This window comes from Vidua macroura, chromosome 14 (assembly GCF_024509145.1).
Source record: "Vidua macroura isolate BioBank_ID:100142 chromosome 14, ASM2450914v1, whole genome shotgun sequence".
NCBI classification, from domain to species: Eukaryota; Metazoa; Chordata; class Aves; order Passeriformes; family Viduidae; genus Vidua; species Vidua macroura.
The window spans coordinates 16,941,051-16,968,364 of NC_071584.1; the positions used below are offsets into that span (position 1 = coordinate 16,941,051).

The following is a 27,314-nucleotide window of genomic DNA, read 5'->3' on the forward strand; positions in this document are numbered from 1 at the left end:
ACTGGGAGCCCTTTGGGTGTCCTGCTGAAAACTTGCTCCTCACATGACCTCCCAAAAGTGCAAGATCAGCTAAAAATGCCAGTTCTGGCAGTGCCAGATTTCAGCAAGGAGGGAAATCCGTGAGACAATTCCCATGAGACAGTTCCCATCCCTGCCTGGCTGATCCATCCATCTGTTTGCAGGTGAGGTTTCAAGAGGAGGCGAAGAGTTGCAGGAGAATCCTGGTCAGGGGAAGTGTCCTCCTTGGGAAGGAGCCACTGTCTTTTGTAGATAAAATATCCAAATAGATAAATAAAATATCCAAATGTTTGTTCAGTCCCATAGCACCACTTTTATTTTGCAACAAGACTTTGTAAGTTTAAATCTTATCACTGCTATCAGTCATTACGGAATTATCCTGTTAAGAAATATGTTTACAAAGTAATCTTCCATCTTTGTCTTTGAGATAACAATAAAATTGAAGTATCGATGGTTTGATGCCAAATATTTTCCCCTTTATTGTAACCTTGTTTTCTTTAATCTACAGAGGAATTTGTTTAAATGCAAATGACTTCTTTCATGAAAGAAGACAGCTTTTGTATGAATCACTATTTGTTTAAATAATTTCCTTAAATGAAGGAAATTAGTGGTACTTGTGGTAGCACTACATTATTGTTTCCAACCTGTTTTACTTCCTCTCCATTTAATCTTGTTTAATCTCAGCCCAGATAAAATGGAATGATGTGACATTAAAGGGAAGCTTTTATAAGAAGAGGGAAGGTTATTTCCCAATCCCTGGGGATGTAGTTTGTACTTTGGGGTTCCTGATGGATGCTTCTTCGGGAACAACCATAGCCAGGAAATGCCTTTAATCACCTTTGAGGTGAGACAAAATGCCCACTCTGGTTCAGGTGCAGGTGTGGCCACTGTCACCTGCTGTCCCCATGAGGCAGAGCTCTGGGTGAGGCACTTAGAGCATCATTTGGGGCACAAATAGAGTTGTCTCCTTTTAAATGCAATATAAGAGCACAGGAACTCAGGACAAATCTCTTGGATCATATCAAAAGCCTTTTTAGTCCTGGCTGAGTTTTTGGTGGGTGTTTTGTGTTAGAGCACAGGAGGAACTCCCACACAGAGTGATCCACACAGCTGGAATTCCAGCAGTCAGTATTTGAGATTATAGAAATGCTGCATTTATCATGTTTTAGTGCACCAAGGATGGGCTGTGGGATTTGAGTCTCCTGACAGTATCAAAGTGTTGCTGACCAGGGAATTTCCAGTTATGAAACCTTAATTAACATTACTCCTCAGCGTTCATCTGTATTAATAACTAAGATCTCTGTATTTCCCAATGAAAAATATGTATTTCATACATTTCATTATAAAAATAATAATAATATATTTTACACTCACATGGACATTTTGCTTCATTTTGCCCCCATACTCTTCCATTCTCTTGTCCTTCTGGGGTCTTTCTTCTCCCAACCCCACAGTCTCTTCCAGGACCCCCTTCCAGCCCCCTTGGGCCACCTCAGTCCTGGCTGTGACCCTGCTCCATGGGGAGCACCCATTCCTGGCTCCCTGGAAGCAGCTGCTTCCACTGTGCCTTAACACATCCTCTAAAAAAAAAAAAGCTTTTTGATATAATAGGGGAAAAAAAAAATAGCTGTTAGCAATGTATTTCAGTAAAGCTCCCAGAGCAAAAGCAGCAGCGAGCTGTCATGCTATGGAGCTGATGGATTTGCTCAGCAGCCCTAAATCACTGTGTTTATCTCGGATTCCCAGCTAATGAAAGGGTGCAGGGTGCTGCAAGCCACGGAGCTTAAGCTCCATTAACTAATCAATTTCTGACCCTGGGAATTAAAAAAAAAAAAAACGGGGAGCAAAGCTCTGGTCACTTGTAGAGTTCCAGAGGAGCGGTGCTCAAATTTCAACAGCAACAGGAAAATTGGGGGACAAAGGAGATGCCAGATGTCACTTGGTTTGCTGAGGGAACAGAGGGCAGTGAAACAGGGCAATCAATGTCCAGGATGTGCTTTGGAAGTGTGAAACATGGGAAGAAATAAATGGATAATTCTCAATGGGATGTGGGAGGTGCAGCCCAGCGAGCAGCAGAAAAGGATCTCTGTCCTTTGTAGGGCTTCACAAAGGGGCGAGAAAAATGCCCTTGTGCTGTTGCCCAAACCTGGATCTCTCCCTGCTGCTCAGAGCATCTGCAGCGCCTGGGTGTTGTGCAGGTGTGTCAGGAGGCTGCAAAGGCAGCAGCAGCCCCTTCCCAGGTTAATTAGCTGTGCCCTTCAGCGGGGATTAGGAAAGATTTGAAAGCATCTAAAGCCAGGCAGGATTGAAGAAAAGCAAATAGCCCAACTTCATGGCAGAGTCTATTGCCAGGGATTCGACTTAATCACTTAATCGGGATCTGTGTCAGCCGCCTTGATAGCCCCCCTCTCTAAGTCGTTCATGTTAGGTAAACATTTGCAAATGAACTTTTTGTATCCGTGGCTTCATTTGGGAAAGGAAAAACAAAACAAAAAAAAAACAAAAAAAAAAAAAAAAACAAAAACAAAAAACCAAACCAAACCAAAAAAAGGAATACCTTACCAGCAGCACTGGTGTCTGAATTCTACAGAAACATTTAGACCTTTCAAACTAAATGTCAAGTTGTTCCTACTTAGTCAAATTCTTGCAAATTTAAGCTAATTAACATAACCACTTTCCAAGTCAGAGCAGGCCCTTATGCTGTGCTTAAGTGGTTTCATGCATGGATTCTTTCTGATTGCCACAGCCCCACGTTTGTGTCTGCAGGAAGAGAAGGGAAAGTTCTGAGTCCAAAGGGTTTTTTATTCCAGGCAACAAGATTCTTCATGGGCATCAATGTAACTTTGCTATGATCATTTTTTATACAGAATAATATTATTTTCCTGAGCCAACTAAGAAATGTGATCCAGCTGAAATTTCTGGGACACAGAAGGGACACAACTGACTCAAAAGGAATATTCAAATAATCAAAATTGGCTTTTAATTGCAAGAGTGACCCAACAAGCCCACAAAGGGTGATGAACTGAGTTCCAGGAAATGGGAATTTAATTCTGCATTGCTTTCTTATGTCAATCCTCTCCCTGTCACATCCCTGTGAAAGCTCACCTTGATTTTGTATCACTTTCTAGGTGCTGCAGTGGCAAAGCAGTGTTTGGAAATTGAGATTCAAATCAAGTCATATTTTAGAGCTATTAACTTGGTACAGCTAAAATTGTACAAAGGGGAATGCTTATATTCAGCATAAAAAATTTATTTGCCTGGGGGAGATTTTAGTGTCCGAGACATACATTTGTGATAAATAGTAGAATTTGAAAATGCTCTTTCAATCTACAGGGTCACAGTCTGCAAGCAGAGACTTAAAGCTGGAAAGATAGGAAAATGTGAGTCATAATTGCTGAAAAGTTTTGATTCTGGTGGCAATTTAACAGCAAAATAATTAACTTTTGTATTCTAGTCTGAATATTGGAATTCCAACCAGGGTGATGTTCTACCAGAAAAGTTCATCAGAGATTTATTAACAAACATGGTACGAAGTTTTTTGCAGTAAATTAATATATTTTAAAATTAATCTCTTTTTTATGTCACATTTTTCACAGCTAATGATACATATTTTTGCTTAAGTGTGAAAACATATCACTTATAATTCTAGGGGAAAAAGTTTTCAACAAAATTTTCAGCCTAAGCTGTTTTTAATCCTAACATTTTCTGTGAATAAGTAGAAATAAGAAAATGAATTGTGCTGTGAAAAGCCACTAAAACAGTTTTCCCCCCAGGAGATTATAAATATCTGTATATATGGGCAGAATGTGCAATTAACATGAGAAATGTCCTGCTAAGTTTCATGATGATGTACTGGGAGAGAGCAGCAATAGAGCAAAACTGGTGAGCTATACAAAAGGAGTAAGAACTTTCTTAGCAAGATACATGATTGCAGGAATTAGACATTTGTTAAAAAGATGTGATGCAGAAATGCAGCAAATGTGGCACTTCATCAGGAAAATGGGCAGGCAGCATTAAACATAAGTGACGGTGTGGGGTTTGGTTTAGAATGCAGAATGAATTTATAAATAATAGATGGAGATAATATGGATAGTTTTAGATAGATTAATGGAGCCAATTTTTTTTCTAACTCTTTCAAATTAATTTGAGACGGCTGCACAGTTACGCCCCTTCCCCAAAGAGTTAAGAAGATGTTAAATGGGTAGCTCACAAGATGGAAAGTTATTATCCTGAGATGAGCCTTGGAGGAATTATGGGGAAGAGGGAGATAATATTGGAATGTATGACTTTGATTTTTATTTAAACATTATAACTTGAAATAGTCACTGAAATCCTCGAGCTCTTCCAGGCAGAAGACACAGGCCCTAGTCTGCAGGGACCAGGAAATAAGGGACAAGTCCTTAACAGGTTTCTCACCTGTCTCACCTTTTCCCAGCCCTGGCTCACAGCAGTAACATCTGCAGAGAGGCTCTGTAGCCAAAAATTGCTGCTGCTGCTATTGCACTGAACGCAAAATAAACCCACAACAGCTCAAACTGCAGGAGAGGTTTTCCTCTCCTGGGAGGGACAAAGCTGAGTCCTGGAGCTGGTGGACTGGATTCAACTGGGAAATGATCAGAAGCTTGAGGAACAAAGCTGGTGAAACTCAGTGACCTGGGGAATTGCTGGTGGACGTGCAGGAGACTCCAAGGGCAAGGCTTGGCCATGTCTGTGTTCAAAGCCTTGGCTCCTTGTTTGAGGATGAGATATTTTGATATGTGCATTTCTAATCACACTCACAGGCAAAACAAGCCCAACTAAGGGAAGAGATTAAAATGTGGGTTTTTCTCACTCTGAAGAGGCTGAAAAAGATAAGACAGACTCCTCATGGAGACCTGAAGAAGAAAGTAGCTGCTGGAAGTCTTGAAGGACGCAGATCCTGAGGAAATGCGCAGTGGGTCGGATATATCAGAAATCAGAGAGTATTTAAAGAGCTGCTCTTTCAGTAGCTGTTGAAAACCCCTAAACCAAGGGATCTATCCCTGAGTTTTTATGGCAGGGCTGTGGTTGGTGTTTGGTGGCTGCAGAACATCCTGTCCTTCCCTCCCAGGGGACAGGAGGACCGAGAGCTGCCGGGATGTGGAAGGAAGGAAGGAGCGCCGGGAGCAGGAAGGGGAGCAGGAGCTGCAGATGGCTGAGGGTTCTGACAGCCCTTCCTATAAACAAGGTTTCTGGATGGCAGGTCTTTATTTTGGAGCTGAGCTGGTGCAATTTGTGACTACAAGAAAGTGAGAGAGAAATGAAAGCTGGCTCTGAAGCTCAGCTACAGAGCTTCCCAGCTCTTGGCAATTAGTTTATGCCTTCCTCGGCTTGATCAGAGCGCGTCTTGTCACCATCTAACATGGCTTCAGGTTGTCCAAAAGGAAAACATCATGTTGTTTGCTTGCCAGGCTCTTTCAAAATAAAGCTATCCTTGCATGTAAGAGAGAGCAGAGCTGTTTGGAATGGAAAGAGCAGGGGAAGAGCCCTGAGAAATTAATTACGGGAGGAAAGCTGGTTGCTGATGCAAAGCTCCTGGTGAAGAGCAAAGGGCATGCTGCTGGGATGCAGAGGAAAACACGACAGGACACATCACCATCATCTCCTCGGTCTCCAAACAGCAAATCAAGTTAATTTGGAGAGACAGGCTGAAGGGAAGAGACCTTTTTATTCTGCATCCTTCTTTCGGATCAGTGTTTAACTCTGTGTGGCTACAGAAAGGATGAAAAATGTCCAGCTCTGTACTTAGACCTGAGGTTTCCTCATTCACAGATGTATCAAGGGCAGGACAGGAAGCCTCATGTACTAAATTCTCTGAAGTGCCCATGGTGAATGCTGCAGCAGATGTTTTCATGTCAGGTTAGTCTGGCAGGTATTCGTGGCTCACACGAATTTTCTTTTTCTAGCTTTCAGATTCTTGTATCTCTATTTCTGCTCACAATATTAAGGCAACACAAAACCTGGCTCCAGTCACACGCTGGGAATATCTCTGTAGTCACAGCCAGTCCTCCAAGCAAATATTGAGTCTAACTAAACATGGAGAATGAAGAGGCTACTGGAGTATAAAGCAGGAGCATAATCTCTGGGGTTTTAACCAAGGCATTAGGAAGACCTAATAATAGCAGGGCTTTGCAGAGATGCTAAGATAAAGGAAAAGCCATCTTGAGAATGCCTTGAAGAAAAGCCTTTGCTGTCACCAGTCACTTGGCAACATGAAAGACAAGCTTGGACCAAAAATCGCAGGGAAAATCAAGATGGGATGATAACAATTGTCACAATGTTATGAATCTGACATTCCCCGTGCCAGCACATCCTAGGTCACCCCATCAGATATCTCTGCAAGGCAAAATGACTCTTTGAATATTGGAGCCCATGCTCAGACATTTCTGCAAGGCACATTTTGCCATGGGATGGTGGAGAAGGAGATAATGATGGAACACAAAAGAATAAAGTGGTTTTTTCTCAGTGGAATGGCCCAGAGTGCACCCAGGCTCTCCTGGACACTTGAACATGAGCTTGTCCCTCCTCTCCCACCACACTGAGGGTCCCTCAATGGCAAAACAAGTCCATTTCCAACAGTGTTGCAGATTTTCTTCACACCATAAATGTCACACAGAATATGCAGCCCAATCACTGAATATTCTGAGTTGGTTCCCTGAATGCTTTAGGAAAGTCAACAGGCACTTGGGCTTCAAAGCCAACTTTCCAGCCAGCAAATAATGATTTGCAAGGGAATCTGGTATCAATAGTTTGGAAGTTTTATTACTGTTGTCAAGTTTTCCATTATTACTGGGTTTTTTTCCAAAGTAATATTGTTTACCTAATGTAGTGAGAAGCAGATGGTTTATGGCTTAAAAGTTGTTATGTGATTTTTGCAGAGGAAGTACATCGAACATTTATTCCGTTTTTATCAAATAAATATTTTCCATTTATTTAATAGAGGAAGGGGAAAAGCAAATACCAATCATATTGTATATAAATGAATATGGATATATTGACAGGAAATTAAACATATTGTAGTAATAAATATTCTGACATTTTATTTTCTTCAAAGAAAAGGAGCTGGAGTTAGCAGCACTCAAATTTTAAAATTCCTATGATTTTAGGGTCAAAAAGGAGAGGTCTGAAAATTTAGTCTGATCTCCATAATACCTACAAAATAAAGGCCATTGACCCACGTGTAATAAATTTGGCATCACATAGACGATTTCTGTTGAGCTGGAAATTATTTTGGGAGAGATTGCCCAGTTTTGCCCTCAGAAATTCTCATGCTGACCCCGTGACTCTCAGTACTGTAAGCTCCATGTCATGGAAAACTGAATTAAGATAGTGAATCCATTCTGGGCATAGAATTGCCTGCACAGTGCTACAGGATCCCTCTGAAGCTGCATGTGAGGCTCAAAGAGACTTGCTGTGAGGTATTTCCCTGTTTCTCCTTAATTTAGTTACTGTAGTCAGTTCTGAACTGAGCAGAACTTTATAGCTGTTCCTGGAGGAATTAGTGCAGGAAAATGATAACAAAGGATCTGTCTGCAGTTTTCCCCTGCTTCCCAAACTGGTGATGGCAAACTGAAGAGATCAGTGAAGCAGATGAGGCCCCTGTTCTCTGTGTTTCCCAGCAGCTCAAAGTTAAGACTTACCCAAATATCTGTGTCCTCATGAAGTTTATTTGGGGAGGAAGCTGTGACTGGTGGTGGTGGCAGTCCCCATATGGAAACTTCCTTGGCAAGGTGGAAGCCTCTTCCACTGGCATTGCTTCAAGGGACTTTCTTCTTGTCAGGGTTTAGCTTTTATATTTTTCAGATTCTGTGCTGCTTTAGTGTGTGGGTCTGGGCTTCGTATTATGGGATGGTGAGCTCTCTGCACAGAGCAGGGAGACAAAACAATTCCTGCTCCAGCTGGGCACCAAGGACAAATGATCCAAAGCTCAGGCCCAGGAGCACAAACAGCGTGGGCTGGAGAGAGAAAAACAAGCAGGATGGGAGTGCCTGGGCTAAAGCTGGAATGGGACAATGAACTGCAAGGTGCAAATGGAGCAGAGCTGATCACAGTGAGAGCCCCCGGGAGCGCTCGTGCATTTTGGGACCATTTTGGTTCCTCTTGGGTGCAGCCCTGGCTGGGCTCTGGTGCTGCCCAAGGTGGATCCATTGAGGAGATCCTTTGAATAAATCCCTGATTTATTCTGTAACTCCATCTAGCCCCTGTTGCCTTCACAAGGCATCACTTGTATCTCTGCTTTGAAGGTTGTCACAGGGATTCCCAGATGGGAGCATTCCCTCTTATTTGGGGCTCTTTGGGAGACTCTAAACATGTTGGTGATATCAACAAGCAGGCTGAAAACAGAGGATCCTGTTTTCCCTTAATATGAAAATATTTCAGTGTTCTCTGCTCATTCGTAGTCTGAGTCAAAGAACACAAAGTTCATCTTCTATGAGAAAAAATTACCCTTGTTGTAACTTCACAGTGTCTTCACTGAAATCAGTGGATTTTCTTGGAGAAGAATGATATTTTTTCAGTTATTTTTTCTACATTATATCTTTGAAATTAATACACTGCAGTTGCATTTAAAACTCTGGATAGGACTGCAAAAAGTGATCATTTTTCCACGAGATGTGTAATCTAGAGAACCTGTTTTATAGAAAAGATACTCTTGATGTCAAGGAAGTGTAACAACAGCTAAAGGGCAGCTCCTGAAAAAAAAAAAAGGTGATGTTGTGATGAAAGTGATGCAAGACAGGAGGAAGTTTGCAGTGCCTCTGTTCATGATGTTCATGTTCTGTGGCTAAATAGAGGATTTCAGTCCCAAGAGAGGTCAGAGGAGGAGCTTTTGTGAACACTAAAATACACCGAGAAAAAAGCAGTGCACAAAACCATCTCAGCCATGTCAAGACATATTTTTTAGCAAGTGATAATGAAATAATTTCTCTACATTCCTGAGAAACCAAGTATTTCTTGCATTTTTGTAGTGTTAGCCCTGATTTCCAAATCATTTGTTAAGGGTGTTTTAATACCCCAATTAATGTAAAGTATCATAAATTATGACTAACACACATTAATAAAACAGTTTATATCATCTAATGGGGCATGAAAAAAACATAAATTTCTAATGAGGCTCCATGTAAAAACTGGGATATTAATACCTGTGATGGAAAAGCAGAGACTACAGTGGGTTCCTGTGGAAAAAAAAAACTTTAGGTTGATATACAACAGTAAACGCCAGCAGTGATAATGAAATGCAATTAATTAATTAATTAATTAAGTGGTGTTTATTAAAAGGGAGGCTGCCGGAGCTGGCGGCGGGTGCGGAGCCAGCAGATGGCACTCCAGAATGTGGAACACCATCCTCCCCATCCCGGGGCTCCGCGGGACGGACCCGCTGCCCGGGGCCTCGCCGGGCTCGCAGCCGACAGAATTCCACAGAGGACAGTCCGGGCTGGTGCCTCCACCGGGAGAAAGAACCTCGGCGAAAGAACCCCAGCTGCGGGGGGTGCTGGAGAATCACAGGATCCTGGGATGGGTCGGGTCGGAAAGGAGCTTAAAGCCCATACAGTGCCACCCCCACCGTGGGCAGCGACACCTTCCACTGTCCCAGGCTGCTCCGAGCCCTGTCCAGCCTGGCCTGGGACACTTCCAGGGATCCAGGGGCAGCCACAGCAGTGCAATACCCACCCAAGAGATGGGCTCTGTTTGTTGGAGCGGGGTGCTGAGAACACCACGGGTGTGGATTCAATCCCTGGATGTTCACTTAAGAGTTGGGCTTGATCCTTGTGCCTTCTGACTCAGAATGTCCTGTGGTCTGAAATAAAGACTGATGGATCATGTGGAACCTCCCCACTGACCCTCTCTGGGATCATGGATCATGTGGAACGTCCCCATTGACCCTCTCTGGGACTCATGGATCATGTGGAACCTCCCCACTGACCCTCTCTGGGATCATGGATCATGTGGAACCTCCCCACTGACCCTCTCTGGGACTCATGGATCATGTGGAACGTCCCCACTGACCCTCTCTAGGATCATGGATCATGTGGAACCTCCCCATTGACCCTCTCTGGGATCATGGATCGTGTGGAACCTCCCCACTGACCCTCTCTGGGATCATGGATCGTGTGGAACCTCCCCACTGACCCTCTCTGGGAGCTGGGAATGATCCAAACCCTCTTCTCACAGCCCCTGCTCAGGCTGCTCCAAGCACAGGAGCCTCCCCCAGCTCTCCTGAGCTCTGTCCTGTGAGAACAGAGCCCAGCCCCTCAGTTTGTAAAGCCAGGGTTAAGTAAGGCCAAGTTTATCCCTAAACAGGAGAATCTGTCAATCCCTATCCCAAACCTAAGCTGGGTTTTGTTCCTCCCAGCACATTTATTGCTCTCATGCAACTTCACCAGAGGCACTTTGCTTGCCATCTCTCAACAAGTATCTCAAGGCTTGGAGGCAACATCAGGCGGAACCTGGCCTAGAACAGAACTGATCAAAACAAACAGTTTAGCTCCATTCTGTTTTTTGAGAATATGTTCTTTTCCACAAAAACCAGCTGTGTAATATATGAATGTTACATGATAAAAAGCTTTAGTGATAACTGAGAGTTCAACAGTCATTTCCTTGGAGATTTTGCTTACTTTTCCATTAATAATATAAATTATAGATGTCCTAAGTTATAACATTACATACCACTTTTCCAAGGCATTCATGATTTATTTAATCTGGAGCTGCATGTTCTTGTTTTTCCATAATGGACATCAAATGCCATGTCAAGACTTTATTAAACTAACCCGCTCCTAAAGGACTTATTTTACAACATGCAAGTTATTTCTTCATCAAAGAAGATGAGAATAATTGTTGCCAAATGAAAACTGCAAGAAATACATGATTGTTCTAAGTGTTAGGGTGACTATGGTACCAGATTTGAACATAATCCTTAATTGGAAAGTTATCACTGGCCATGAAATACACAAGAACATTTAACTGCCTCCCACAGTGACCATGAAAATACGGAGACTGATGGTTTAATTAGCAATCCCAGAGATACCAGGCAGTGCTCAAAAGCTACAGCACTCTCAGCATTATTGCTGGGAAGGAGGAGGGACTCCAGACCTTTCCACCAGTCTGTTCAGCCTTAGGCCTTTGCTGTCAAAGGCAGCAGCGATGATTATGGGCTGGAATTACCAGATTATTTTATATAGGCCTTTTGACAACAACGTTGCTTCGTAGTGAAAGCTCTGCTTCCTTTCTCCCTTTCAAATGCCTCCCTTTGCTCCGATGCTTATGCAGACTTCAGTCAGAAAGTATTTCTCATTTACATGACCTAGATAGAATAATAGTGAGAAAGATGTTCCTTGATCTTTTTTCTCTTGATTTGCTACATTCAGCCTGGAAGAAAAACACAGTCATGGGAATGCATTGTTGCTTTTATGTTGGCATTAGGAAGCAGTGCTAGGCAGGGTGGGGGATAGATCTAGGCAGAAGCCCTGCAATAAACAGGCAGAAAAACACATGGCAAAGCTTTAGGGTTTACACAGTTTTGCCTATTTTTAAAAAATCTCCTTGTCTAGTGACTTCACCCACTTGATCCCACTGCAGTGACCCATGGTTGACAGGAATGGTGAGGGAGCCTGTCAGGGGTGACAGCTCAGTGCAGGGGGGTGTGTTCCACAATTACTCCTTCCAGAGTCATTACCTCAGTGGGCAGAGTGGACAACCTGTATCAAAAAGTGCTCTGAACTGACCTGAACCGTGCTTCCAGAAATAGTCTGGGCTCCATTTGGCCTTTCTCATGCTCTGTTGGAGCCATCACTGAGTCCCATGGCCTGCCACAGGCTCCTTTCCTGATCTTGCCATGCTCCTGTGACATTCCCATGGGTGTAAGGAATAAATCTTTATGGAAACAACAGAAGAAGAAGCAGAGGAGATCCCCAGGTAGAGCCACCCATGGGCTGCCACGCTGAATATACCCATGGGAGTAGCTGAAGGAACATTTCCCTGGGGTTGGAATGATTCGTGACAAACCAGAGCCATGTACACTGACCTTTGCAACGGGGAATGAACCTGAATAAATCATCAGGAAGGAGAGAAATGGAGCTTTTTTAACAGCTTTGAATGTTTTATTCCAAGAGGTAGAACAAAAAAGTAGATGGTTGTCCTGAAGGCTGTAAAATCCCAGCATACAGCCAAACTGTGACTGGTAATGATAAGGAAAATCACAGGAGTTTATCTAACAGCCAGGGTGTTCCAGACAAATTATAGCTCCTGCCTGAGCCAGCACCATGAATAACAGTGGGAATAAATGAAAATTCAAACCATCATTGTGGGGAGGAGCCTCAGTAACAGGACGTGAAAGATTTAGAAGGTTCTCATTATGAAAATGGAAGTCCTGATTCCAAAATAATAGTTGGAGGCCTCTTTTGTCATCCAAGGACAATTTAAATGAGTGGAATTATTCCCATTGACATTGATGAGCTTTGAATTCAGGCTTCATCCTCTTTCAAAAATATGTCCAAATATATTAAAAAAAGTGCCCAGTCAAGCCTGGGTAGGAAATGTGAGACAAAGGGGCATTGACAGAATGTCTGTCAAATGACAGGAATTAGGGAAAGAGTCCAAACAATCATGAATGAAGATTTTTTTTTTGGTGCAAAAGTGTCAAAATACCAAGTTCATACACAACATAGCTTATCTCAAATTCTTCCATGCTGGTATTGAACTTTAAAAAATTAGGAATTTGAAGAAAGAATAGCCCCCAAACAACTTGTACAGTTTCCAATAGCTAATAGAAATATTTATTCTCAATTCTAGCCCACTATTGCCTAAAAAGAGAAGTATTGTGCCTTTGAGAGCTTTGTCATTATGATGTCCATTGTAAACAGCTATTTAGACAGAACTAAAGCTACTGAAAGTGGTCTCCCAAAACTCAGAGAGGAAGCTGACATGCTGTTCAGCCTTCTTGAAGGAGAATTGATGTGAATCCTTTTGTAAAGAAGATCTGTGCTCTGAGCACTCCAAATACATCATAGAATACTAATCACACTATTTCCCAAAGCTGAAGAAAAATAAAAAAGGATAGAGTGCATCACTGAGCTGAGAATGGCACATCTCTTTGGAGATGCTTTAGTGGGGGGAAAGATGCCTGTCTGCATCCTTAACTATAGAAAACAAAAAGCCTTGAAAGAGTAGAGAATAAACTGCCAGAGAGTAGGTTAAGATTGGATTTTAGGAAGGCATTCTTCCCTGGGAGGGTGGGAAGGCCCTGGCACAGGGTGCCCAGAGAAGCTGTGGCTGCCCCTGGATCCCTGGAATTGTCCAAGACCAGGCTGGACAGGGCTTGGAGCAAGTGGAAGGTGTCCCTGGCCATGGCAGGGGGTGAAATGGGATGGGCTTCAAGGTCCCTTCCAACCCAAACCACCCTGGGATTCTGTGATAAAGATTCCATTGGCATTTCATGTTCCCCCATATGAGAGAGGGAGGACAGATCTCAGCCTGGGGGCTTCAACCCAGCCCCAGGGGAGCAGAACATCACCATCCTCTTCCCCGATGTGCTGGGAAACTTGGAGCAGCGCAGGAGAAAAAGGCAGAGAGGAAAGATCACTGAAGAGAAAGGTGGAACTGTTTTGTTCTGCCTTTTTTTCTGGTCTCTGAGTTTCTCCCCTTAACATAAAATAGTGGGGCTGCAGATCTCAGACAGAAGGTTGGAGCCTGCAGCACCTTCTCAGCCACAGGATGCAGAATTTGTGCTGCATGAGGCGCAGAGAGTCACAAATGGGTCCAAAAAGTGCTGTTTGGCACGTCTCATTGAAATGTTTCACCTTCATCTGTCAGAAGGGTAGTAAACTTCGGGATTAGGGATACTTAAAACGTTTTTTTTTTTCTTTCATAACAAAAGGGAGACATTGACTAATGATCCCAGTACTGAGAGTCAAAATACTTGCTGTACTTGTCTATCCTAAAGTGCTGTAGTAGTACAAATTGCCTCCTCGATGCTGTCATTCTCTCCCTACAAAATGAGCAGCTCATAGGAGGAAATATCCTGCCTCTGAATGTGGCCAGGAAAAAAAAAGAGTTTTCTCCCAGTAGTTTTTTCCTTGGGTAAGACTTTTCATACTGTGTTTGACATTCTGAATTACATGATTACACAGTACAAGACTCCAGCAACATTTCGCATTGTAAAGATGGAGATGCTCAGCATTTTGCCAGATGCCAGGCGATATCCTGACGTTTCTATCTTCACTTTAAGCCGAGTGACAGTCAGCATATTCACAATGAAGCCAAGACAATCTGCTATCAAGTTACAGTAGTGACATTTTCCCTGATGAAGATCCCAGGGCTCGTTGGAATAAAGCAGCTCCGCCGAGCGCGGCGTGCGGAGCGGCTCCGGCGTGGATCGCTCCGTGTGTAATGCCATGTTTTATCCGTGCCGGTGGCTCGGCGGGCAGAGGCTTTGGTAAGTAAGTCTGTACTGCACCATTTCCTGGCTCGGTGCTCCGGGTGTTGCAGGCTGTGTGCAGTGGGGGAGGTGCCAGAGCTGATCAAGCAGTGTAATTTTATACATTACTGAATCAGTGCAGGAGGAACCTGGAGGGACAAAGCATCATCTTCTCTTTGAACTGCACTGTAAAATCCGACAGCTCTCCTAGCCCAGCCATGCTCTGATACAATTTTTCTCTCCTTTTCCCCCTGATTTTGGTGTGAATGATAAAGTGATCTGATGATGGCTCTCGTTATGGAACCTATTAGCAAGTGGACGCCCAAGCAAGTAGTGGATTGGATGAAAGGTAGGATCGTTTATTGCCGTGTATTGTGTGTACTTTGGATCCTGGCGATTTGCATCCGTGCTCTCGCATTCTTTGTTTTGGGAAGAGTTTATTCAGTTCTGATCATCCCTGTGCTGCTTTGCCCAGTACTTGTTAGAGACAGGGCTGAGGAGAGGCTGCTGGAGCTGTGCTGTGCTGTGGGAATTGCTGCCGACAACGGAGCAGGGATCAACTGCGTTTGTTGGACAATGCAGACACAAAGTGTTTGTGTCTCACGGCTCCATTATGCCTCGCACAGGGTAACGCCGGGATGTTTGGCTGCTTTAAATTTGCCCTGATTAGGTCTGGTTTGCTCATATCAGGTGATCTGATGCAGTGGCTGTGCAGCGCTTGTCTGTAGTTTTGGGTACCACAAGGAGCACCAGGAGCCGGGGGCTGGACTGAGGCATCCTGCTCCTCCAGGGACGTGCCCTGCCCTGTCCAGGCTCCTCCAGGGACGTGCCCTGCCCTGTCCAGGCTCCTCCAGGGACGTGTCCTGCCCTGTCCAGGCTGCCCAGCCGCGTGTCCGAGGCTCCGCGTCCGCGCCAGCCGTGGGAAGGCGCAGGGCTGAGCGCGGCTCCGCGGGGAAACTCGCCGGGATAACTTGACAGGAATGATGATTTCCCTGCACATTCGCAGTTTCACAACACAGCCGTCAGCTGTGACATGTTTTGCCTGACAATGCTCGGCTGTGCTGCAAACAGACCGGGATGGATGGGAGGGCGAGGGATTGTTCTGATGATAAGTGGTTTAAATTTCTCCGGAGTGGGGGGAGAATGTATTCCCACAGTGGGATGCATTAGTGTTGTTATACAGTGCTTCTGATGAGCTGCCTGTCTTTGAGACAAATAATTCCTGCCACGGGGGATCTCTGTTATATAAGGAGAAGAGGTGCAAATTTGGGGTGTAGGTTACTCATGGAAATCATTCCTGAGATGTGGTGACTGAACTTAGGGGAGGGTTGAATTGGATGCCCACTCGAATGTCCTTAAAGCTTTCAAAGTATTCTCATTAACAGAGGAATGGTTCTGGTCTCATTTTGCTGAGCTACATCTCCACACTTCGCTGAAATTGGGCTGTTTTGGTGCTCATCAGACACGTTGCCATTATCAGCTAATTATTCTTCTACAAGCACAGAGTCTTGTGAAGCAAACGGTGTCTAGGGGAATGGATGCACTTTGTATCTCAGGCTTTGGGAACTCGGGGTAATTGGGAGGGCTTAAGCAGGTCATTGGGATGGATCCTAAACCTTTAGATATCGAATTGATTCCCGGGCTCCAATGTCATTAGGTGATAGCAAATCCTCATGTATTTACAGAGGAGTTATCTGACCCACACCTTCATTCCCAGTACATAAAAGAGTTAAAAAGTGGACAGAGCACTCTGCTAATTTAACTCCTTACCTGAATTATAATGTAAATTAGGTGTCAGAGCATGTAGAATACTTGTTGCTAAATTCAAAATTACTTCCTGCTACTTTTTTATCCTTCCTGATGCAAACTAAGTACATACTGGGGACCAGTAATCCATGATGTGCAGTGGAGGAAGGTCATACAAGCAGCAGGTTTTTGAATGTCTGGAGTTGCCTGACAGTTGGATTTCCATACCAGCCTGCACAGTGCACCATCCACAGGGATATCTGGAGTAGGCAGCATTGTCAGTGCTGTGCCTCTGTGTTCAAGCTTAAGTAAATATAATGCAGTGAACATTGAAGTATTCACAACGTTGATGTTTTCCTTGGTAGCATGAGAGCTGCACATCCACAAAGAGGAAAGTTGCACATTTGTCCATTTTCCCCACGTTAATATTACAAGCCTCCTTTTTATCCCTTTGCAGATTCATTGTTCAGCTGCAGCCAAAGACCTAACCCACACAAATGGCAGACTGGAGTCAGTTTAAAACTACTTACAACTACCTTGCTTTGCAAAAATTGCCCAACTGTGGCCACTGTTTGCCTGTAATTTCCATGTGTTGTGTAGCTCAGCTCTGTTGGCTGCAGTCACTCTGCTAAATCCATGTGCCAGGGAGGTCGAAGGTCTGCACAGGCAGTGATTTGCAGTGAAAAGGTACCTTTTATGTAGTTCTTCTATTCTGAAAGGTCACTTCTTTCTCAGCATTAAAAGATAAATCAAAGACACTTTCAAAAAATTGCCACTTTAGGAATGAGTATTAGCTTGACTGTAGATAGCAACATGTTAATAAACAATGGAACAAATATTGCCTCTGTAATGTACCTTTGGGGGGCTTAAAAATATGTAGACAGTTAGTTTTATTTGTGGAGATTGTAAATGATAACACATTTCACAGGGAAATTATAGCAACATGCTTTTAAAACTTGCATTTATCATATCCCTTGAAGCCATTAGAACTTATTCCTAAAATCTGTTAGCAAAGCCCATGTTTTGAAACTAACTAGCAGTGAGTACCAGAAGCATCAAATAACTGTAGAGAAGATGGAAGGAAGCCACGGAAATGATGTTAATGGTTTGAGACCCAGGTCCCCAGAACGTGTCCTGGTTACAGCATCCGATGAGAGCAGCAGCTGCAGCCTGAGCCCCCCCCCAAGAGGAGACACCCTTCTGTTCTTTTCCTTTAGGAAATGTTACTTGCCAAAAAAGTAAAAATTGGTAGGCTTTAAGGAACATTGTAATGACAAGTTGGCATCTTGTATTTATCCACAGTTCCTTTCTGGGGAACGCGCTCAACTGGAATTCAATTAGGGAACTGCATCTGATGGTGTGGACAACCTGAAAAGGCCATGCAAGTCTGGGGAAATTGATTCCTGAGGCTCTCAGAGGTTCTAGAAGTTAAAACTCTGGATACTTTTGTCTCTATACAAACATATATTGTTAAGTTTAGCAGATGTGGTTAAAAGGGAAGGTTTCAAAGGAGCTGACAACATTAATTGGGGAGGTATTTTTAGCAACAGTTTTTAGTCAGTATTCTTTTTTCCCCCAAATTTTCCAAAATGTTAAACATCTCCAAATGGTTTTCAGGTGTTTTCCCTGGTTGCAGCCATTTCTTACATAACTTACCTGTTTTCCTGGGGATATGTTCTATGGACCCAAAAGAAAGGGGTTTTTTTAAGGAAAAACCTTTGCCTTGCTCACATTTCCCCACTGGCAAACAAACATTACCCATAAAGCTCCCCAGTGCCTTCAGGGTCAGAGTGGTTTCCAGCTGGTCACTTTTCCCTGGATCAGGTTTAACATATTAATGGGAGTAAATGGCAAAGTGCCCTCCAAGATGTGCATCTGGATTGCTTTACCTGGAGATTTTTGTTGCTTTTTGGTGCAGGAGCTCCCTGTGAAACTCAGGGACACTTTGCAGGTTATCAGTGAACACTCCAAACCCAAACCCATCTATTTTAACGTGGTCTGAGCAGGGGAGTCCTGTACAGAATCTGGGGGTTTGGGGTGCAGAGGGGAGCTAGGATGTCTTACTGAATTAACAAAAGAGTGAGAGTTTCTGTTTCCATTGGAGGCAAAATCTGATGGGAATGCTCTGTACTTTTACAAGCAAGAGCATTGGAGATGTTGTACTTCCTAAGGGGAGCAGTTTACAAGTAGGTCATTTAAAATGTGAACTCATTTACAGGGAAGTGACACCTCTGTCCAAATAAATACTCACTTTTCAAAGCAGACCAAGGAAATGAAATGAAATACAATGCAATGAAATACAGCTGTGACTTTCAGAGAATGCAGTGTTATTGAACAGCTGAAAATTAAAATGGGAAACCAGCTATTCCTTAAGGACCTGTAATAACTCCACACAGAGTCTGTGATTCAAAGTCCTGGGGACTGACAGGTTTGTCTGCCAAAACAGCCTGCAGTGGAGGTTTCTCTCCTAATAAATGTTCTGCTGTAGATACTCATTTCACAACTGCGAGCCATTTTTTCCCCTTTAAACACAGAATTTCTTCACCCTCAACGGGAGATGTAGACATAAAAAAAATAAAAATTAATTCAGTTGGTAAACTGATTAACTATGCTGCACTGATCCTGTGCAGAATAATTATATGTTTAGCTGAAGGGTTTTCCTTAGCATGTAATTCCCTGATTTCAGGCTGGCTCATGAAAGGGAAAGGCAGGGAGGGAGGGAGAGGAGAGCAGGGAAGCTGATGACGTGAGAGGACTTGTTAACATTCACATCACGCCGGGCTCCGGCAAACCCCTCTCCCTCTTCCTTCCCTTCCCATTAGATCACTACCTGTGCTGGAGCAGTGCCACAGCCAGGGAGCCTCCTCTCTTTGCAGGACATCCTATTTATCAGATCTCAGAACGTGCTGGAAGCACAGCTGGATATTGTGATCCACTGCAAAAGCAGCCCTGGAGGTGCTGAGCTGGGTGATGCTTGGCTTCCCTGATCCCCCCTCCTGACCTCGGAATCCCATCATGCAGGAGCACAATTCCACCAGATGCAATTTGAAACTGGAGTAGATAACGGAGGTCATCCCTTATTTAGAAAAATGTAGGTTTTATAGCCTCTTTTCAGCTCTTTCCAAAGACAAATATGTTTGGGAGAGACCTGAGCCACCACAAATGCAGAATAAGAGTTCAATTTCCAAGCTGTTCTAAAGTAAAGGTTTCACTGTTTTCCTCTGCTCTCACCACTTGTACAACTGAAACAAACAATTTGCTCTTGTGGCTCCCCCTTGGATTCCTGTGTTCCACTGGCACCACATTTCCAGTTGTCTGTAGGAAGCCACTGAATCAGAATTGGCTGCAATTCCTCCCCGATTTCTCTCACAAGTTTGGGACTTTAATGCTTCTCAGTAATGAATTTTGTGAACAAGTCTTGAGTGCTGCAAACTGTTTGCTTTTAAAGGCTCAGCAGAGCCTGCCTCAGAGTTGACAGCTTTGCAGTGTAAGTGCTAAAGGTCAGATTTCAAGGAACAAGTTGCCAATATTCGGCTCAGTTAAGTGCTGGAATAAGCTGTCCAGGCAGGTTGGGCCATTCCCTTTGTAGGAGGTTTTGAATACAACTGAGAAGAGCTCCAGTGTCCCTCTGGAAGTGTTTCTGTGCCCTGTCTGTCCCCAGCAGAGTGACCTAATGTCTTCTCAAGGCTTCTACCAGCTCAGACAAGACCTTGGGATGGTTTCTTGCGTGGGAATCACTCTCATCTTTGAAATGCGAAAAGTCCCAAAGAGATTATAGCTCTGGCTTCCTCCTGGATATTTCACAGTTTATATTTCCCAGAATAACCACGGGAGGTGATGCCCAAATGTCTAAAGCTCAGAAGTTTTCCTGCTGTGTTTCACGAGGAGAGCAGCAGAGCTGGTGATCATCAGAGCTGCAGCCCCAGAAGTGAACCCAGACCTGCTCCACTTCCACCAACATTCCCAAAAGGCCCATTCCTCCATTCCCCCCTGCCCCAGAGGTCAAGGTATGAAACAGAGCTCAAAAGACTGGCAGGATTACCAAGAGCCAGTGCCCTCAAGGCTTTGACTGTTACAGCTTTAATTCAGTTTGTGCACCACTGGCAGCCTGGAGGGACAACAAAACGCTTTGCTGAGCCCACGGCTCCAGTTTGTGTCCTCCCAGTAACTGCAGCTGTGCTTGGGGTCATTGCCAGCTGGCCCACAGCTAAATGTTGTACAAAGACCTTCCTAAATCAAGTCTATCTCTAATTCTCTATGGAAATTATTTTGGCTGAGGTATTTCTGCATCCCTATCACTATTACCTCATTTTCACTAACTCCACTGTGAGGATCAGTTAGAAACTGGTCTATATATCTTCCAAGAACCAACTGGATTAGCACTATCCCCATAAAAGATTTCAGCAACATTTAGCAATTTAATGGCCTGTATTTATTATCAGGTTATTTAGGACTGTATTCTGAAATTTCCCTATCTATTAAGCAGGTACGTTCAGCCCTTTTTAAGAAATGTAATTCTGCTCCCAGAGAAAAGTCTGAGCTCAATGAAAGTCTCTCAAGTCACATTTATCAAGCGTAACTAATCTTTCAGGTCATTATGTAAAGAAATTTACTTTATTGTCTTGCAGCTTAATATCAGCAGTCAGACAATGTGTCACGCCTTGCTGGGCCTTGTAACCTTTACCATCTGTTAAAATTATGCAAAATCCCCAACTTTCTCCCAGTCCTGACCATCCCAGGGAGGGCAGAGTGGCAATGCAAATTCAGAAGAGCTCAACCTTCTCCAGCTCTCCATTACTTCACAGTGTTTCACCTTATGAAGCAAAATTCAGGATAAATTGGCCGCTGTGGATGACACTTTCAGACCACATTAAATGAGGTGCTGTATGCCAGGAAGCTGCAAAGACACTGGATCCTGCTCAGCAGTAAGATGCTTTCATGGTTTCTTCCCAGACTTTCTTGGCCCCACTCTTTCCAATTTTTAAATTTTTCCTTCCTTGGGCAGGATTGACATCAGCCCACGTGCCACAACACTGAGAGCTGTGTGTAACACTGCTACCACTTTGTAAAATGTGGATTTCCTAGGAAAAGAGCAGAAGATTTCAGTGCTGCAGGATTCCTGGCTGCCTGGGTTGGAAAGCAGTTTGAGAAACATTGCATTGTGCAGAAAAATACAGTATGACTATCATGTCAGTGCATGGGAAACACTGCCTAGAGATGGGGGAGCAAATCCCTGCTCCACATCCTGTCTCAGACCCCATGGGAAGGCAGCTCCTTGTTTCCTGGGCCTGTCCTCAAGGAATGCTTCTAAATGTTCACTGTGCTTGGCTAAAGAAATATTCCTGCCTGAGAAACCTTGTTATGTCTCACTCTGATGGGTTCAATGTCTTGTGCTTCTGTTTGCAATGAAGGAAACAAAGGAAAGCAAAAAGTAAATTGGGATTTGTCCTTTTGCAAAATTGTTTTAGCACCTACAGAGCTTATCCTTTTAGTGCCATCCTTTCAGAACTGCTGTCCTGCCACGCTGACAGAAAAGGAGGTTGTGGCTCTGCTGCTGAAATTAGTGACTCTCTTGACATTAAATGAACCATTTGACTGAATAAACCACAGCAGTATCAAATATTGCTGAGCAATAATCTACATTCATCCTCTCCACCCAGAGTGATTTTGATGGTATCTTCTAAATGCTGCTTTGCATTACTAATTTCAATTGCTACTTTTGCAGTTTAGGTTTTTTAGTAAACATGACTTTCTCTTCCCTGATGCCATTGCAGTGAGGGCAGGAGCTAGAAAGGGAAGGTTCAGGAGTTACTCTTAAAGGATTCAGAGAGAGGAAAAATTATGGGGTTTTATTTGTGAAGGGCTCTAGTGATGAATCAAAATGAAATTATTTCTGATTAGCTAACACTCAAACAGCTCCCAAAACATATCCTCACTGACCCTCTGCAGAGAATGCTCAGGAGGATTCAAGGCCAATGCAATGTTTGGGTTTTCCTACTCAAATTCCCCACCAACTGTTTTCCAGCAAAGATGAATTATAAAAAGACTGTGGAGCATTTTTAGTTCCAACGTAGGTGGCATGTTTGAAATAAAAACGTAGCAGCCAGTAATTTTACAAAATACATTCAGCTTTATTCCCTACAAATATGTCCATCTTTTTTCATTCTAAGCACCAAACAAAGCCTAGAAAAAGAGTAGGGATTTCAGGAGTTCTTAAGGCAGAAATTGTGTTTTTTATAAGTGTGCTGAAAACTGCTACAGCTCTAGAAAAGATTCATTTGGCACATCTGCTTCTTTTACATGGAAAACTCTCTCTGAGTGCAGGCAGACAGGGGTGCCAGCCTGGCAGCTCAGACATGCCAGTGATCACCTGAATTAAAGCATTTTACTTCTTTCTCTCTCCACCAGCTTCCCCCATTCCCTTTTTGCCTCTCTCCTGTTTATTCACATTTCTCTCCAGCAGCATTTTTCTTGCCTTTTCCATAATGAGATGGACAATAAGCATTAGATTGTGAAGGAATTTGTTCATTTAACATCAGAATTTTCGAGCTTTGAGTATCTTGGAGAGGACTGCAGTGATTTGAAAGTGAAGTGCATCCAAAATCCCAAGGGAGGTGAAAATCACCAGCCTCAAGCAGCCAAGCACAGCTCCTGGGAGCTTGAAGGGGCAGCTGGAAAGAAGGCAAAAGTTGCTGTTTCACTGATTCTTCACTAAAATCTCCTGTGAATATCCTGGATGCTTCTCAGTTCTCTTTCAGAGCATGAAATGCTGCTTCCCTGGGAGATGTGAGGGAGGTTCAGCAGTGGTATCCAATGATGGAATCCTGCCCAGTGGAGAGGGATGCACAGTTTGCCCAGAGAAGTTGTGGGTGAACCATCCCTGGCAGTGCCCAAGGCCAGGACAGGGCTTGGAGCAACCTGGGACAGTGGCAGGTGTCCCTGCCCATGGCAGGGGTGGGATTGGATGGGATTTAAGGTCCCTTCCAACCCAAACCAGTCTGGGATTCCATGAGCTTACACCACACGGGAATGTGCTGCACATTCCCAAATCCAGGAGAGACCTCTGCAGGCATCTCTCACTGATCACTCAGCACCAACAATGAGCTCATCCTGAAAATGCCCTCAATTACAGAACACTGAGAGAGACTTTAATTGCCCATTGTCAAGAGATTTCAATTGTTCTTTGCCAAGCCACACTGAGAAATTCCCTTAGTTATAGAAAAAAACCCAACTTTGTAGTTTACAAGAGGAAAAAGACACTCAAAGCAAAGAAAAAACCCTTGAAATTTGCATTTGTATCATGTGGTTGGAGGGAACAGGTAGAGTAATGTAATGTAAGAGAAGTTCAAGACCAAGAGAGTTGAGAATATTCACTACTTGAATGTCACATGAATAGAAATGGATCCACTTAGGGCAGTAGCTCAGCAATGCTGCTCTTGCAGAAATAAATTCTGGAGAATGAAGAGAGCTAATGAATAATCCATCCAAAAATGTAACAAATAATTATTTGAGTAACAAAAAAGATAAATTAGAATAATAGTCAGGAAATTTCCACATAGGATAGAAAAAGAAAGATAAAGGATTAGTTTAAAAAAATCTTGGAAAAATGGAGGAACATCCTTCTCAAATCCTTCATTTATGGACTTAAAAACTTTGGGAAATGTGCAAAGGAAGCCATCACCTGTTGACAGAAATATACACTGGGACATCATATTAAATATTTCTTGTTTATCTGAAAATTCTCAGGCCAAATTACCAATGCCTTCTGTGGCAGCAGCAGCAATCATTATTTGCATATCAGCAATGAGGCAATACTTTAACTAGGAACCAAATTGCTCAAATGATGCTGCCATGAAAGTGTTTTAATTCAATCTGTGAATCATTCCAAGAGCCATCAATATCACTCAGCACGTGGAAAGGAGTTTTCTATTCCCCATTTTCTGTGGGTGGCTCTTTGTGTGTCCCCCCCTTGCCACATTTTATTTATCTGAAGGTAGATCTGTAGTTTCTTCATTAAGAAGGTCCCCTCTGGTATCAAACCAGCAGAGTTCTTTCTTAAAACATTTTCTATATTTCCATTTTCTTTTATGATCAACTTTTACAATGAAAGGATGCTGGTAGATGAGGAATCCTGGCTTTTGGAATGAGTCAGTTCCACAGAGCTTTTGCCATTTTATCAAAGGTGTTGAAATATCCCAATATGAGTTTGGTGGTTCTGCAGCTTCCACGTCAGGACATCCAGGCAGGAATTCCAAGTGAACCAAAGCTGTCCAGTTCTGCTCACCCCAGTGCTCTGTGCTTTCCTTTCACCCTCCAATGTCATACTTGATTTGAATTGCTGAAATTCACATCAAATTATTCTTTCAAATCTCATGAATATCCCATCTTTCCAGGGGAAAATGATAGACAATATATATATATTTTTTTTTTTTTTTTTTTTTTTGCCTGCAAACTGGCAGACTGTCACATAAAAGGACAAAATGAACCCTTGTAGCACAATGTTAAAGCCATCCTGGAACAGTCTCTGTTTGTCCCCATCATGAAATAACCAACAGTGGTGGAAGAGCAGAAAAATATAAATTTATAAATTGCACCTATGGTTAACTCTAGTAGGCATCCATGCCTGATAACATAATTATCATCAATTTGGAGCAGTCCAAAGTATCCCAGAATAATTTATATTTGACTATCAGACCATCACTAATTCTTCTGGAGCCACTGTCTTTCCACAGTTACCATCCCCAAAAACATGGTAATGAAGCTCCATGACTAAGCATTCCCAAAATGATAACAGAATTTGCATAATTGAGATTTGGTGCAGAGAAAACCCACAAATTTCTCAGAAGAAAAAATATCCATGTAGTGGATATGTTAAGATATTGGCCAAATACAGTTTGAAACAGGAACTGTGATTTTTTTTGAGAGTTAAAAATAATCAAGGTTTCTAAAAAGCATCCCAGAAGAACAGAGGAGTTTGAAGGTAAGATTATTTCATATTATTTTGGTCTGAAGGACATTTTACCACTTCCTGTAGTCAAGGTTTTTTGGCAAATAATCTTGATTTGCATATCTAGATGATCAGTTATGCTCTGAGATAAATTCACAAGATGCCTCAAAAGTACTGGAAATTATGTACTTGAAAATAACTTATGTTTTCTTCCTTAATCTCCTGTAATAACCTTAGGAATGGGGCACTAACTGAGGTTTTTCCTGAAGAATTAGGAATCCCATAGTATTTACAGTTGGGATGCACTGTGATCTGTCTTGTTTTCAATCCCAAGGACTGTCAGCACCCCTTGCACCATAAAACACAGCAAGAAGAGCATTTTTTGGTTTTAAATTTTCTGCAATATGTCTCCTAACCCTGGCTGAAGTTAAGCTCACTTTTGTGAACCTCACACACAGGTAAACCTGGCCCAAAAGTCAGGCTGGTGAGAGAGAGAGAGAGCTCTGAAAATAAATCCACTCGTGCAGTGCAGGATCCTTGCTGCAGAAGTGTCAGTCCCCCCTGCAGGCTGGCTGCACTGATTAAGGTAATAAAACTGATCAAGCAGTTTAATTAGGAAATATTCTTGAGGGACACTTTAGATCACAGTGCAGTCATGCACTGGTGTGTTCTCTTTTTTTTTATTATTTTAAAAATTGTAGTCATCTACCAAGGGTTGTCTTGGTAGAACTGATTTTAACTAGCAGAGAAGCAGAGCTTGTTAAAACAAAGTTTGTTAAAGCAGAGTTTGTTAAAGCAGAGATTGTTGAAGCAGAGTTTTTTAAAGCAGGGTTTGTTAAAGCACAGTTTGCTAAAGCAGAGTTTAGTAAAGCAGGGTTTGTTAAAGCAGGGTTTGTTAAAGCAGGGTTTGTTAAAGCAGGGTTTGTTAAAGCCAGCCTCATTTCCAACCTCCATTATCTTCCATTTTGCCTCTTTGCAATTCCCATTTCCCACTCCTGTGTTTTTATTTGTTGGTTTGGCTCTAAAAATCAATAAATGCTTATAGATGAGGAGGATGTGAACAGGAGTTGAAGCAAAACCTCCCTAGATATCCTAGAAATTGAAAAAAGACATGGAACTGCTATGGACAAATTCTGAAATGAATTCTGATAAAAGACACAGAGGCAGATATGCAACTGAAATTTTTAATTAAACAAGGACATTTAGTGCCAGGACAGGGGGAATGGCTTTAAGCTGAAGCAAGGGAGATGTAAATGGGATATTGGGAAGGAATTCCTGGCTGTGAGGGTGCTGAGACCCCAGCACAGGATGCCCAGAGAAGCTGTGGCTGCCCCTGGATCCCTGGAAGTGTCCAAGGCCAGGCTGGACAGGGCTTGGAGCAGTCTGGGATAGTGGAAGGTGTCCCTGCCCATGGCAGGGGTGAAATGGGATGGACTTTAAGGTCCCTTCCAACCCAAATAATTCTGGGATTCTGTGATTCTGTGAAAGTGAAAAGCACTGTTTATGTACAGGTGCACTGACTCTGGTTTGCAGGACATCCAATTGGAAATGGACACGCTGATGTAAAGGTAAATATGGGATTTACAGCTCAGAAACTGATAATTTTTCTAAATCTTTATTAAACCAAGCATCATGGTGGTATCTCCATTTTTTCCCTGATCCAAGTGTGTGATATTGTGATCCAAACAGATTCCAGCAGGCCGGGGTGATGGAAAGCAGTCACAATGCTTTGAAAACCAATGTTAAAAGCTGTGGCCTGGTCCCCTCCTGCAGACCCCGGGCGAGGATTGCACTGCATTCACTGAATCGAGCAGTTCTCTTTTTAATGGACAGCCACGTTCCAGCCTGTGCTGCATTTCAGGAAAGGACCACTCTGGCTGTGTGCAGGAGTTCAGAGCTGCTGAGATGAGAGGAGCTGGGTAGAGGCAGCATCATTATCAGCATCCTGCTGCTGGGAGGTTCTGCTCCTTATCAGATCAGCCAACCCAGCACAAAGCAATATTTACTGTCAAAGGGTAATGGCAGCCTTATCTACATTGTGCACTATTAACTCTTTTTTGGCTCTGGAATACAGCAAAACTCCAGTGTTTCATTGGTTTTGGATTGCTAAAGGGGCAGAAAGAGTTCTTAGGGGCTGAAGTGCAAACAGAGTAGATGCAAATAAAGGTTCTGAGT

At 43.1% G+C, this 27,314-nt stretch overlaps 1 protein-coding gene across 1 annotated transcript in view; it reads left to right on the forward strand.

Moving 5' to 3' along the window:
* The first annotated feature begins 14,423 nt into the window (after positions 1-14,423).
* LOC128814387 (connector enhancer of kinase suppressor of ras 2-like) overlaps positions 14,424-27,314 on the forward strand; it is a 169,928-nt gene continuing 157,037 nt past the window's right edge. Inside the window, exons 1-2 of the mRNA XM_053990187.1 lie at positions 14,424-14,464; positions 14,722-14,795. Coding sequence (XP_053846162.1) covers positions 14,424-14,464; positions 14,722-14,795 — 115 coding nt within the window. The remainder of the gene's footprint in view (positions 14,465-14,721; positions 14,796-27,314) is intronic.